Source organism: Gymnoscopelus microlampas, assembly GCF_963454915.1.
Source record: "Gymnoscopelus microlampas genome assembly, chromosome: 7".
NCBI classification, from domain to species: Eukaryota; Metazoa; Chordata; class Actinopteri; order Myctophiformes; family Myctophidae; genus Gymnoscopelus; species Gymnoscopelus microlampas.
Window position 1 is genome coordinate 45,902,553 of NC_139944.1, and position 14,067 is coordinate 45,916,619.

The 14,067-nt window shown below is 44.5% G+C and overlaps 1 protein-coding gene across 2 annotated transcripts in view; it reads right to left on the reverse strand.

The window, feature by feature from the left end:
* Window positions 1-569: 569 nt before the first annotated feature.
* The window catches only part of wnk2 (WNK lysine deficient protein kinase 2), a 39,317-nt gene continuing 25,819 nt past the window's right edge, over window positions 570-14,067 (reverse strand). For both annotated transcript variants that reach the window (XM_084062520.1, XM_084062519.1), the window contains exons 18-27: window positions 13,919-13,958; window positions 13,379-13,540; window positions 12,247-13,121; window positions 12,003-12,060; window positions 11,802-11,860; window positions 11,106-11,683; window positions 10,192-10,424; window positions 9,369-9,587; window positions 4,589-4,911; window positions 570-3,363 (exon numbers count right to left, since the gene is read on the reverse strand). In XM_084062520.1, coding sequence (XP_083918646.1) covers window positions 3,040-3,363; window positions 4,589-4,911; window positions 9,369-9,587; window positions 10,192-10,424; window positions 11,106-11,683; window positions 11,802-11,860; window positions 12,003-12,060; window positions 12,247-13,121; window positions 13,379-13,540; window positions 13,919-13,958 — 2,871 coding nt within the window. In that variant the 3' untranslated portion in view covers window positions 570-3,039. The remainder of the gene's footprint in view (window positions 3,364-4,588; window positions 4,912-9,368; window positions 9,588-10,191; window positions 10,425-11,105; window positions 11,684-11,801; window positions 11,861-12,002; window positions 12,061-12,246; window positions 13,122-13,378; window positions 13,541-13,918; window positions 13,959-14,067) is intronic.

Sequence of the window (14,067 nt, forward strand, 5' to 3'; positions counted from 1 at the left end):
ATGTTTGAAAATAGCCCATGTATAAAATAGGGCTAAAGTGGTTAATGTATGTTTACATTATTTAGATCTGCAAAGTAACTAGTAACTAAAGTTGTCAAATAAAAGTACAATATTTGCCTCTGAGATGTAGGGGAGCAGAAGTAAAAGTATTGAAAATTGGAAATACTCCAGTAAAGTAAAAATACCTCAAAATTGTACTTAAGTACAGTACTTGAGTAAATGTTCTTAGTTACTTTCCACCACACACACACACACACACACACACACACACACACACACACACACACACACACACACACACACACACACACACACACACACACACACACACACACACACACACACACACACACACACACACACACACATTAAACAATTTGAAAGACTCAGATCCTCAGATAGGCTGTCAATTTATACCCAAAGGCAACAGGACCATGGTAACTGTTAAAAAAAATACTTTTCTCTCGTTAAATGCACAGTGTAACAAAAGTACATGACAGAACACTATAGTATCAAGCAAAAATGAGTTTTATTGTTTCTGTCATCAAGTATGTACAGCTTGTGTGAAAGAGTGCTACTGACCGTGTCAGGAAAGTGCAGGGACGCTAGACAGCAGGCAAAAGCAATCATACAAGCTTTCTTTGCAAGCAATAAACAGATCAATGACGAGTCTAAGCTTAATTTATATTCCATCGCACCAGTGTTGCTTGCCTACAAGATCTGTCAATTTAAGGAAGCAACACCATTGTTCTCTGTAGTATAAATTAGGCTTTTACTGTAATAAAGCACATGAAGATAGCTGCATAGCTGACATGTTTACATAAAACATCTGTATTTCGTGGAAGATACCCTGTGTTGGGTCTACAAAAGTTCATTTTAATGAACCAAACTAGCTAAACACTGATATGAAAGGATTCATATTGTGACAAGCTATAACTGCTGAAGTTCAAGACCATATGAGTTGGAAAGGAGGCGTTTGGCTGTCAGAGATGACAGCACAGTGACTTGCACTGGAAACCGTTCAGAGATTTAAAATAGACACTGTCGTCAAGTTTATTCAGCAGTCAACACAAACTTCACTGACTGGCTTCTCCATATGGCTCTGTCGAACAACGCAAGTCTTCAAGAAATGTCATCTCCATTCTTTTGCTGATTACCGGAAGGCATTAATGAATTGAATACACTAGAATGGCTTTCAGAGGCGGTAAAATAAGAAGACATAAAAAGCAGCGGCTAGTCTATCAAACAGCGGTAGTGTGGTACAGTAAATCACTGATGGTGAGACAAACCTGTATCTACTCGAGGCCATTCAAATCTAAACATCTATCATATGTCAACACAATCTTTGTTAAAAATCCTCTGGATTCAACCACTCGTACTGCATTTTGAACGGCCTCACAAGCCAGATGACTCACGTAATGCCCTTAGCCCGGAACAACCCACACTTTGTACAAATACGTTAAAACATAAACATGTTAGTCCAACCGTGTGGTTATTCAATGGTCACATTCTCCACCAGTCTATAACATGCATGTCATGATGTCGACCCTCACCAACAATCACCACCATCACCATAAACCAAAATATAATCTCTTAGGAAACACAAAGGCATCGGTATGTAAAGCTACAGATTGTAGAGGTATGGGGTTATCATGATTTGGAGAAGACTCCTACGCAGCCTTCTTTGTTTTATGGTATCGGCACTATCTTTTTTGTAGTATGACACGGCCGCTCAACATTAACCTTAACTCGCCATATCAACCTGTGCACAAACAATATATCAGTGTGTTCATGCAGGTTGCGTTGCGACTCAAGAAGGGCAGACGCACTGCCAAGGTGCATGTTACAGCTTCAGTTAACAGAGGAAAAGTCTCAGTAATGATATTACATCGCCTGACAAGGTTTAGGACCATTTTGCACAAATCAATAATGGATGTTCTAATACAATAGCATGAGTTTACGCTGTATAGTGTTCCAAGTTCAGCAGTCTGGATCTTTTTAGTTGCTATGTAAAACATGTCACATCGGTTGTTGTTACAGTAGATTAAAACATGTCTGAATCCACATTCATTGTTCAAATCCTCTAATTGAGCCTACCGTGGGAGGGCAAACCCATCAAACAGAAGGACAACTGTCTGACTCTAAATGCTCTTCAGAAAGCTGAAACTGCAATTCAAGGCACTCTCGCATGTTTTTTTTTTGTTTTACCTGAAGATAATGTTCAAGTTCTTTCAAGAGTTTGTGCGTGTCACTGCTAATGGAAAGGAAAGGAAACCTATCTTTGGAAGGAGAGAGCAGAGAGAAGCCTGATTTGTACTTCGTCATGTCGCGGGCCGAAAACAGCAAATCTACAAGCTCACACAATGCGTCGTGGATGTGACGCATTGTGAGCTTTTAGATCAGCTATATGTTCAGCACTTACTGTTGTACATCAGGCTTAAAGCAACTGGCCCTAATGACCACAGAGACAAGGCTTCACAGTGAGGGTGTGATGGTGAATGGTTCGGTGTTACATAGAGAAACACAGCACCTTCGTATGGAATTGGCTAACTGTACAAACACACAAGGGCTATGTACAGACTAACAGGAGTGTATACAGTATATACACATGGGAGAATACATACAGAATGGGCAATATGGGTCACACAAACATGAAAGATTTATATACAACCACTTAAGAGAGTATATAGGAAGAAATGTATCAATGACTCAAATTCAAGGAGCTGTAATGTACACAAATGTGCGCTTTCAAACCACAATGGGCTAATAAAGCATCTTCTTACATGAACTACTGCAGCACATCCATGCCAGGTATTATGCTGCACACAAAAGTTATGTACTGCATTGTACTGGATTTGAGGCATGTCGATGCAAATTAATCAAATAACATAAAACTCCAGAAACAAATCTGCTATATACAGAGGGCTACTATAAATATACATGCTGGTTAAATATATACAGCATATGCACTGTAGGTAGACTAGCGCTATAAATGAATGAGAATTCATTTTTTGGGATAAGACATGATGCTACTGGGGGTTAAAGAGTCCTGGTTTTGGGGTCGGGGGGCTCGTACGGCGGTCCTGGAGGTCCAGGGGTGGGCACACCCCCCCAAGCTGAGGACAGAGCGGGGAAGGCAAAGACGCCCGAAGCGAGGTCGGGCAGCAACCCGGGCCACTGCGTCACGCAGACGGGCGAAGATGAGCCCCCGAACAACGGAGGAGAAGGAGAAGGTAGTTCGTAAGGAGGATGGAGCCCCGGGGAGGGGTTGGTCCTCGTCACCGACGAATGGCTCTCGCTCATGGGCCACGATGAGACGGAAAGACGGGGGCCCTTGTGGTCAGGCGCCGTCTTTGAGGAGACCTGGGGAGTTCACCACACCACTTTCAGGCCACTTTCGGAAACAGTTAACCACTGTAACTGTCATCATACGACGAAGCATGAAATGAAAACAAACTCTTTCTACGAAAGGAATATAACGCAAAGCGTTATCTCTTTCCCATGGAGCACTGCTACTTGAAATTGCATGGCATTGTCTGTACAGTAAGTGGCCAATTTGACTTAACCATAGAGTTGAAAATAATAGAGAGGGCACCGGAAATACCCGCCCATCCACTTGCATTGAGTTGCTCACCCAATACTCCTAAATCACCCCTTCTTCCGGGTTGGGAAATGTGACGGGCGGGGCTTATTTGGGGCTTGTGTGACACGTTTTGCATCACGGAGGTGACGCGCTTTGCGTCACCTCCGTGCGCAACCCCGTGCGCAAGCTTGCGCGCAAGCTCGTGAGTTGAGCCCATTTGTTGAAACCGTTTTCGCTCGTTCGTGACAGTGGCCCAGGGCAGGCCGTTTTAAGCTGCCGTACCTATGAATGGCCAGCATGTCCAATGCGCTTCAATGCAACCTCTGGGTTCTGGGGGCTTGGTCTTAACCCATTAAGATCCGAGGCCGAGTCTACAAATGCCTTCCAAATCAGTAGTTCTCACACTTTTGTCTAATCAGCCTGTGTCTCAGAGGAGGGCCGTATGGACAGTTTAGAAACCTTCCTGCCAGTGGCATCATCAATGGGAATGCCAAGCTAATAGAAACTGCGGTCTTTCTCTTCTGGTGAAAGTTAGCATGCTGAAATAGAAGCCATTGTTCTTGCCTTCTTTGAAATGACCAAACCTGCCTACCGATGATGTCACCGGTAGGCAGGTTTCTGAACTGTACACAGCCCTCCTCTGAGACACAGAGTGATTAGACAAAAATGGTACCATATTATAATGAGCATTAGTGAGGACCAATCATATGAAGATACGGTTGAAAATGGGTGAAGTGCTCCTTTAAGGCATAACTAAATATTTAAAATGTGTGTGTGTGTGTGTGTGTGTGTGTGTGTGTGTGTGTGTGTGTGTGTGTGTGTGTGTGTGTGTGTGTGTGTGTGTGTGTGTTTGTGTGTGTAAAGCTTTACTTTCTGAATGTAATCATAAAAAAACGATTGTTTTAGCATTATACACTGGCTTCCCTCAACAATTATACACACAGTAATTATACAATACTTCTCTCCGTTATCAACATTACATAAACTAATCATCGTTAAACTCACCTCTGGAGCACCTGCCAGTCTTTCGTGCGTCTGAAACGCTCTTTCGTCCCACAGCTGCTGCCGAATGAGGCTCAGAGAGTTAGTGTGTGGCCCGTGTGTGACGACGAGGACCTCTTGTGCCCAATTGTCCATCAGCCGTTGGAGGTCCTCGGTCAGATTCATTTCACTGTGGCCTATCGTTGTACCAGACAAGTTGGCCTTCTTGTTATTGCTGTTGTTGGCCTGGGCTTGGGCCAGGCCCATCACTGGCTGGTGAGGAGGGGGCGTGGCGCCAGCTGGTGGCTGTTGCGGATGGTTGGAAGCTCCGGTTCCTGGCCCAGACCCTGGTAAATACGCACACACACATACGCACAAACACGCACGCACGCACGCACGCACGCACGCACGCACGCACGCACGCACGCACGCACGCACGCACGTACGCACGCACGCACGCACGCACGCACGCACGCACACACACACACACACACACACACACACACACACACACACACACACACACACACACACACACACACACAAATACATACTTTGCGTTGGAACAGTTTCCCGCATGAGCTATGACGTTGGTTCTCAAAGTGGGGTCCGGGGACCCCCAGGGGTACTTGAGGGGGTTCCAGGGGGTCCCCAGCTAAATGATGGATAGAAACCAAATGGACCCTTATGGGTCTGTAACTCTGAGAGTGTACAATGGTTCCATTTGTACACTCTCAGAGTTAAATTAACATTGATTTTACAATATAAATTGGGGTCCCAGAGATATAAATGCCATTAAATGGGGGTCTGTAGCCCTAATGCATGTCAAACTGGGGGTCCTTGAAATTAAAATGGTTGAGAATCACAGCTAGAGCCATAAAAATCTTATCTCTTATGGGGGTCCCTGGCATATCTTTTCAAATGGGGGTCCGCGGGCTAATAAGTGTCAATCTTGGGGGTCCTTGACATGAAAAAGTTTGAGAACCACTGAGCTATGATTTCCAGTGAAGGTTTTACACAGTTGACTCTACTGTACGTACTGCTGCCACGCTCTTTACCGAGACACAGTCGCTTCAGTGTCGACCCTGCGAATCACACACAATCACAATGTCACACGGTACTGTACACATGGAGCAAAAACGTCACTACATGGTCAAAGGGTGCTGCTCAATAGCTGGATGCAATGTCAAACGCGGCTGCTAAATTAGCTGGATGCAACGTCATCGGGAAGCATTAAGCCCACGCCGTTATGGGAAAGCAAGATGAGGTCAGTTGTCTAAAACAAAGCAGTCTTCCTCATGCAGGTAGTTCATACATTCCATCAGTGTTGGGGACGTAAAACAAATAATAATAGTAATAGATTGCATATTACTAATTACTTTCAATCAAAAGTAATAAGGTATGTTACAATATAAAATGATGTGGAAAGTAATGTGTTATGTTCATTTTGTGGTACTTTGACAAAGCACCCTCAAATGAAGCACACAAGGACTAAGCGTAATATTAAAAGGAAGAGGGTAAGCTAAATGGAATAGGAAAGATGGCTACAATAATGTTATTAGTATTAAAAGCATATCAGATGTATTGTAAATGTCGCTGCAGCACCCTCTAGCGGTGGAGGCCTGCAGGGTATATACAGTATATTTTGAAGAGAGAAATTGCCTTGTCATTTCAGTGCTTCAGAAAACTTCACAAAAAAAGTGAAAGATATGGTTAAATTCCTAACTTTTATTTGTAAAAGTACCACAATATATTACGTAATTGCTCCTTACAGTAATATCATGACATAAAGCATTACTTATGTAATGTGTTACGTCCCCAACACTGCAGAGCACGATAAAAATAGACACGCACATATATTAATACCAAGGTGCCAACCTCTTTGTATAGCTCAGCCAAAACCTTACTAGGGATGGTACGATATGAAAAAATTACATATCATGATTATTGTGGCAAACATAATTGCGATTAACGATATTATCGCGATAATCAACAATACTTAAAATGCTTAAGAATATAAAATGGCACTTTTGTTAACCACTTGAACCCCCAGCATCCCTATTCTAGGGTGGAACGTTCACCAAAAATAGCCGATCCACAAGCTCACAACACGTTTAAACGCAACACGTTGTGAGCTTGTAGATCTGCTATTTTTGGCGAATCAATTTGCGTAGTCAATTGTGACAGAGCATACCAAATGCGGTCTTTACAGGTTTGTTTTTTCAAAGTAGGCTGTAGAGGGTTTAAGTGGGACTGAATGTGCAGTTCAACAAAAGCCAATTCAAACTAGTGTACGACAGAGGACAATTTCACGATAAATTAAAATCTCTGCGATACAATTATTGTGAGCGTTTTTTTTTTATCACGATAAACGATAATAGCGATTATCGTCCCATCCCTAAACCTTACTTATCCAAACCTTAGACTACAGAACCGGGCAGAACCAGTCGATTTTATGAGTTTGAAAAGGTTGAATTCTCCCAAGAAATGTTTGTGAGGGGTTTGAATAAACAAGATTCTTGTAAGAGAAACAATCACGGCGATTCAAGGACAAAAAAGACAAAATAGAAGTGACAGACACAAGATGAAATAAAAGGATGGAACTGAGGAAGTAAACAAGGCAAAAGACAGATGTGATGATAGCAGTGGTGGAAGAAGTACTCACATTTTTTACTTAAGTAAAAAGTATCACTACCACAAGGTAGAAATACTCTGTTACAAGTAAAAGTCCGGTATTCAAAATGTACTTGCGTAAAAGACGATGTGCAAAAGTGTTGGCATCAAAATATACTTAAAGTACCAGAAGCTAAAGTCCTCGTTACGCAGAATGTCCCATTTCACAAGTTTTCCAAATGTATAGAAATCATTTGAAAATAGCCAATCTGCAAGCTCACAACGCGTCGCATCGCGATGCATTGTGAGCTTGTATCTATTTGCAAATAGCCGAAGTAGCCTATATAACGTGCTACCATGGTTAATGTATGTTTTGTAATAATAATCCAAATCTGCAAAGTAACTAGTAACTAGTTTTCAAATAAGTGTAGTGGAGTAAAAAAGTACAATATTTGCCTCTGAGATGTAGTGGAGTGGAGAAGTAAAATTATTGAAAATTGAAAGTACCGCAGTAAAGTAAAAAAAAATACCTCAAAATTGTACTTAAGTACAGTACTTAAGTAGTTACTTTCCACCACTGGATGATTGATCACACTGACGACAAATGAAGGAAACAAAAAGGGTGAGGGTACGGAGGAGATCTAGATACAAACAGATGGACAGAGAAACAGGCCCACTGAGGAATCTAGCCCGTGTCTTGTTGCTACTTGATTTATAGGTCACTCTCTCAGTAGGTTGTTGAGGGCAATTAGGCCAGCCTGTAGAGGAGTGAGAAGAAGAAGAAGAAGAAGAAGAAGAAGGAAGAAGAAGGAAGAGGAGGAGGAGGAGAAGAGGAAAGCAGTGTTGATTTCGTCGACTAAAACTATGACGAAAAATGTTCGTCGACTACCTTTTTTCACTGACGAAATAAATAAAAGCTAGATAAAAACTAAGCTATGATGACTAAAACAAACATAAATATATTAACAAATGAAAACTAGACTAAAATGTTAGGGAGGGACTATAGTGGAGAAGAGATCCAGTAGAACTAAAAGACAACACATTCTCTGCTTGGTTGCACTCGGTTGTTGCGCTCTGAACATAGCAGATCTACAAGCTCACAACTTGTAGATAGATTGTGAGCTTGTAGAGCGGCTATTTTCAAGCAGCATGCAACCAAGTGTAAAATCAGCCATTACGACGCCATCAAGGCACCGCCAGAATACATCTTAGTCGACTAAATCAACTGTAGATTTAGTCGACTATAATCTTATGATATTTAGTCAACTAAAACTAGACTAACAGTAAAACATTTAAAATGACTAAAACTATGAGGAATTTGATTCAAAAGACTATGACTAAATCAAAATTTACATTCAAAATCAACACTAGAGGAAAGAGGACACTGAGGTAAGAGGTGCACACTCCTCTTAATTTAGTCTTAATAATGGCAGCCCTAGAGGCTATAGAGCAGATTCAGAGCGGTAACCAACAGCGAGTCAGTTTGTCCAGAAAACATGAGTAGAAACATGAGTAGAAACGTGAGTAGGGACGGGACGATATGAAAATTACACATCACGATTATTGAGGCAAAAATAACTTTTGTTACCCTGGGGGGAACGTTCAGCAAAAATAGCAGATCTACAAGCTCACAACGTGTTGCAACGCAACACGCTGTGAGCTTGTAGATCGGGCCGTTTGCAGCTCTGCCGCTGAATTTGCAGCTCAACAAAACGTTGTATTCATCACGCTAAACGATAATAACGATTATCATCCCGTCCCTATTCATGAGCAAAATTAAGAAAAATATTTATTTGTTCATTCAAAAAACGCTTTTTTTTATCGAGCGACAACTGTCGAAAGAAATGTATAATGAAGTAAATAAACCACTTTCAACCTGGCATCCATATTTTGGGCATGTCGTTATACTGTAGGTGACATTTAAAAAGAAATTCCAAACATTTAAAGAGATTTTCACAAATGTAAAAAAAAAAAAAGGAAAATAGCAGATCTACAAGCTCACTAAGCAATGCTTTGTCAGCAAGTGGATCCGCTTTTTTCTCAATTTATGCACAACAAAGTTGTACAACTAAGAATAAAATAGGGCTTAAGCTCTAGGCTCATATCAAAACACCAGAGAGAAAATATTCACTAACACCCAGTGTGGTCATGTGACTAAACAAATGACTCCTGGGTTGTGTTCTGTGGTCACCTTGCCCAGGCTGAGCCTGTGTGCCAGTGCCATCTCCACGGAGTCCAGCGTAGATGTTGTCAGATGACAAGGATCCTTTGAGGGAGCATGGCTGCTGGGTCTGAACAGGCGGACAGGTGGAGCTGGGGAGATGGCTGGTGCCGGCCCGGTTGCGCTGTAGTAAAGGGACCGCACCTTTGGCGGGAGATCCGTTTAAACTCACCGTGGTTTCGCATGCATCTGTACAAACAAACATAGACAGACAATACATTTATACAGCCAGATAAAAACTGGAGTTCTCCACGGGCCTGAAAATTAAGGCCCGGCCCTAACTGGGCCCTACTGGGCCGGCCCGAGGCTCGAACAATTACCATACTTTTAGGCCCAAAAAACCCGAAAAGGTGTCAGTATGTGCCTAATGTCCTCAAAGCCACGCATCCAACAAGCTTTGAAATGAGCAGATTGCACCTTCCGTTCCAAAGATAATGGCATCTTGAAAACGGACACTTTCACCGATTTTCGATCGCCGATTTTCGATTGAGTTTTGGCCATTGTCGCCTGTTTTTCTTTATAACACGGCTAGGAAGGTCAGACGGCGACAAACTAGATACCTGAGTAAAGTTCACTTTGAGTTGCATCCAACATATTCACTGCCATTTCCGTCGGCCTTACCGTTAGGCCGCTAAGGGCATGCGTGCTGCTGCGGCGTGCGTGCGTGCGTGTGTGCACACAAAAACCCACACAAAAACACAAAAACACAAAAATATGACACCCCCACCCATCAGAATTGCATAGCCATATCCTGTACTACCTACTGTAAATATTCTGCTAAACAAACACTCACTGGCTTTGCTGGAGTCACTGCTTTTGGTTGTGACATTTCTGAACTGCTGAACCAGGGGGCTTAGGAGCTTGCCAGCCTTAAGTTTGTGCTTGCTGGACCTCCTCCTGCGGCCTGTAGGGGGTGCTGTGTGCGAGAGGCCCAGCCCAGGGGGCGGGGCTTTGCCCAGCCGATGATAGAGCAGCTCCACTTCTCCTCGCTGATGGGCCTGCAGTTCAGAGATCTCTTTCAGATGTCTGAGGGAGGTAAAAGTACACAACAAAACATTTAGCATGCAGACACGAGACGAGAAACAAAGAAAACACAGCCATTGACGAAGAAGCATCAGTGTTGATTTCGTCGACTAAATCTATGACTAAAAATGTTCGTCGACTCCCTTTTTTCACTGACGAAAACGAAATAAAAATGAAATAAAAACGAAATAAAAACGAAACAAAAACGAAATAAAAATGAAACTACGATGACTAAAACTAAGACTAAATATATTGCCAATTTCGTCAACAAATAAAAACTAGACTAAATGTTAGGGAGGGCCTAGAGGAGAAGAGATCTAGTAGAAAAAAAGACAAGTCATTTTATGTTTAGTTGCGCTCGGGTGTTGCGCTCTGGAAATAGCAGATCTACAAGCTCACAACGTGTCGTGCTGCGACGTGTTGTGAGCTTGTAGATCTGCTATTTTCAGCATGCAACCAAGAGTAAAATCTACGACGCCATCAAGGCACCGCCAAAATACATAACAGTCGACTAAATCAACTGTAGATTTAGTCGACTATCTTATGATATTTAGTCGACTAAAACTAGACTAAAACTAAAACATTTCAGGTGACTAAAATATGACTAAAACTAAATGGAATTTTATTCAAAAGACTATGACGAAAACTAAAATTTGCTGTCAAAATCAACATTGCGAACCATACTTCTCTCTGAGTCTCTGCAGTTCCTTCTTCATATCCGAGTCCTCCATCTCGGAATCGTTGTCACTGCTGGCATAACCTTGCATGCCCCCGTGCCGGCTCGGTGAGTCAGAGCTCTGCACGCTGCTGCTTCGCCCCGAGCGCCGGAGGAACGCCACCGCCCTCTTCATGAGGTCACTTCCTCTGCGGTCCGATCGGCCGTGCCGAGACGGCGTCACGGGAGGCATCTTCGCCGGGCTGCTGTCGGCCCCCGAGTCTGACGAGAGGAAGCGGCTGTGGACGGTGACGTCCGCGGGGACAGACGGGGAGGTCACGGCGCGCGGCAGGGAACCCCGCTTGGCCAGGGAGGGGGGTGTGTCCAGGTAGAAGTCTGGCGGGGCGGAGTAGCGGCTGCTGGCCTGTGTCCTCAGCGTGATGTCATCCTCGGTGCTGACCACAGAGAAACGTCCAATGGTCGTGGAGCCGGCCATGGCCTCGGTCTGCCCGTGGTCCCTGATGTAAACCGAGGGATGCACCGGCGAGGCGGCGCTGCTCCAGCTCCTTTGCTTCACGTCTCTTCTGGCAGTCACGTCAGGGATGATCTACCCATGACACGAGCGTCAAAATGCATTCGTTGCTCTGATTAAAGCTTTACGTGGCTACAGGTGAAATGCTATTTCCGTAACAGGCAAATGTGATGAAAAACGGTCTCACTTATACCTTAAATCGGCCTCTTGTTCCTGAGCAGGAAGCCGAGTGGGGGAAGTGCCTCCTCGAAGCTGCAAAGAGATTTCCACAATATTGAGCACTGCAGCATCACAGTATTGAACCAACAAATACAACAGATTTATAACAAGTTGAGGGGAACCATCAACTTCACTCTAGAGGGCTGTTAGAGAGATTAGTGCATGCTGTACATACCACACACAGCCGAGTCACTGAGTGTGCTCAAACTATCCATTCTCTCTGGAATTTGAGGCTATAGAAAATGACAAAATGAGAAAAGAATGAAGTAGAGAAGATGAGAAAACATGAAGCAAAGAGAGTTAATGACTGTTAACAGTGCGGTCATTCCTGGGACGTTGTCAGCAGCATTGTCCCAAAGGTTGCCGAGCGTTAGCGCACATTTCCGCCTTTGGAGCTAAATGAATGGTTCTATATTTACCAGCTGCTCTCCTGTCCTGTAGCGTCCCTCACCAATAGGGCCTGGCGTGCTGTTTCCTGACCCCAGCAAGGCGCTATCCGGACCGGGGGGAGACTGGATGTATTCGGTTCCCGAGCCTGGCGTTTCTGCAGCGGTGCCCGACGGATACATGGGCGCATACTCCTGGTAGAGAAGATTCCTCAGTTTCTCGTCCAGAGACTTTATGGTGCTGTCTACAAAGCCCCCTCGGGCCATCCGCCCCTCTCCGTCGGACTCGCTGGGCCCCATGGCATGCTGGTGCGGTGCCGGGCTCTGGGGCAGCGAGGATACCTTGGCACTGCCCACACTCGAAAAAGGCTGCTGGAGAACCACTGGCTGCTGCGGGCGATCTCCACGGGAACCGGACTGGTAGGAGGCGGACAGAGGATCTCTGGCTCCTACTAACTCCTGGAGGGGAAGAGGAGTCAGGGCAGCCGCGGCCTGGGCGCCAGCCACATCCAGGGACAAGGGCATGACCAACGGGCAGCAGGGCACCTCGTCTACCATGGAGGCAGCACACGCTATCTCCGCCATCTGCTGAACGGCATGCATGGGGGCGACGGAGCTGGGACGAGCCACCTGTGACTCGTCCAGAGACAAGGTATTGCGCAGGGCCAAGGGGGCCCCCATTGGTGGAGCACTGGCCGGTTGGACTGGCTGCACGCCGGGCTGCATGAAGCTGCTCATGGGATCGCGATCGTTTGACCCGAGGGTGGGCGGCGCAGAGACAGGAGGCGACAGCATGGCCAGGAGGAGAGGGTCCGTGTTGGACATCACAGGAGGACTACAGAATCCATAGGCCTCGTAGTTGAAACCCCCGCTTCCACCAGACATTGTGGAGGATGCAGACTCCTCTTCTGTGGGGAGGACAAACAAAAGACTTGATCAGAATATACTGAATATTTTTCATGGATTTGGAAAAAAAAAAACAGTTTAGCGTTTAGTGTAAAAATGTCAACTTCATTCAGAACATTATTTTAAAATATATCAACAATTCATGTCAAAGGGATCTTCGTTCATTTGGCTGCCACCAGCTGGCGCTATTGGACTATTGTTGGAAGGGGCTGCCGCCCTGGATTTGAGCTTGAATGGTAGTCTCTAGAAGTAAAGTCACCTCTGGCTGCAGCTGGCCCTGCAGTGCCACCGTCAGCAGGCTGAACTGTAGTCGCGCTCCCAGGGGACAGCGTGGCTGCTCCATCAGATGGAGTCTCCTGACTGGATGAGGGAGTCTCCTCCACGGGACAGATTATGAACCACCTCCTTCCAGTTTGAAGAACTGCAAGAGAGGAGAGGAGAGGAGAGGAGAGGAGAGGAGAAGAGAAGAGAAGAGAAGAGAAGAGAAGAGAAGAGAAGAGAAGAGAAGAGAAGAGAAGAGAAGAGAAGAGAAGAGAAGAGAAGAGAAGAGAAGAGCTGCACTTAACGAGAGGTGTTGTAGTCACACGTACTGTACATCTTAAAAAGGTGCTGGGTTGACAAACATCACGAGTAAAAAAGTACAGAAAACTGCACACACAGCAAAATAAATTACTATTTTTAAGACATTTAAATGCAGTACCATGCAAGAATGAGCACAGGTTTCTGTACTTTTAATACTTAAAACAAGAAAATTAAAAATAAACCTGTGTGGCCTACAGAGGAAGGGAAACTCATTTACCATTCTGCTGATATACTTGTGGTGCTCCATTCTGCTGACTCTGCACATAGAGAACAAGAAGAAGAAGGTGTCGCTGTCACTGTTCCATTCTGTTGTATAATATCTCTAGAGTATGTTTACGGTAATCTTGAGTACATCCATTCCTACAG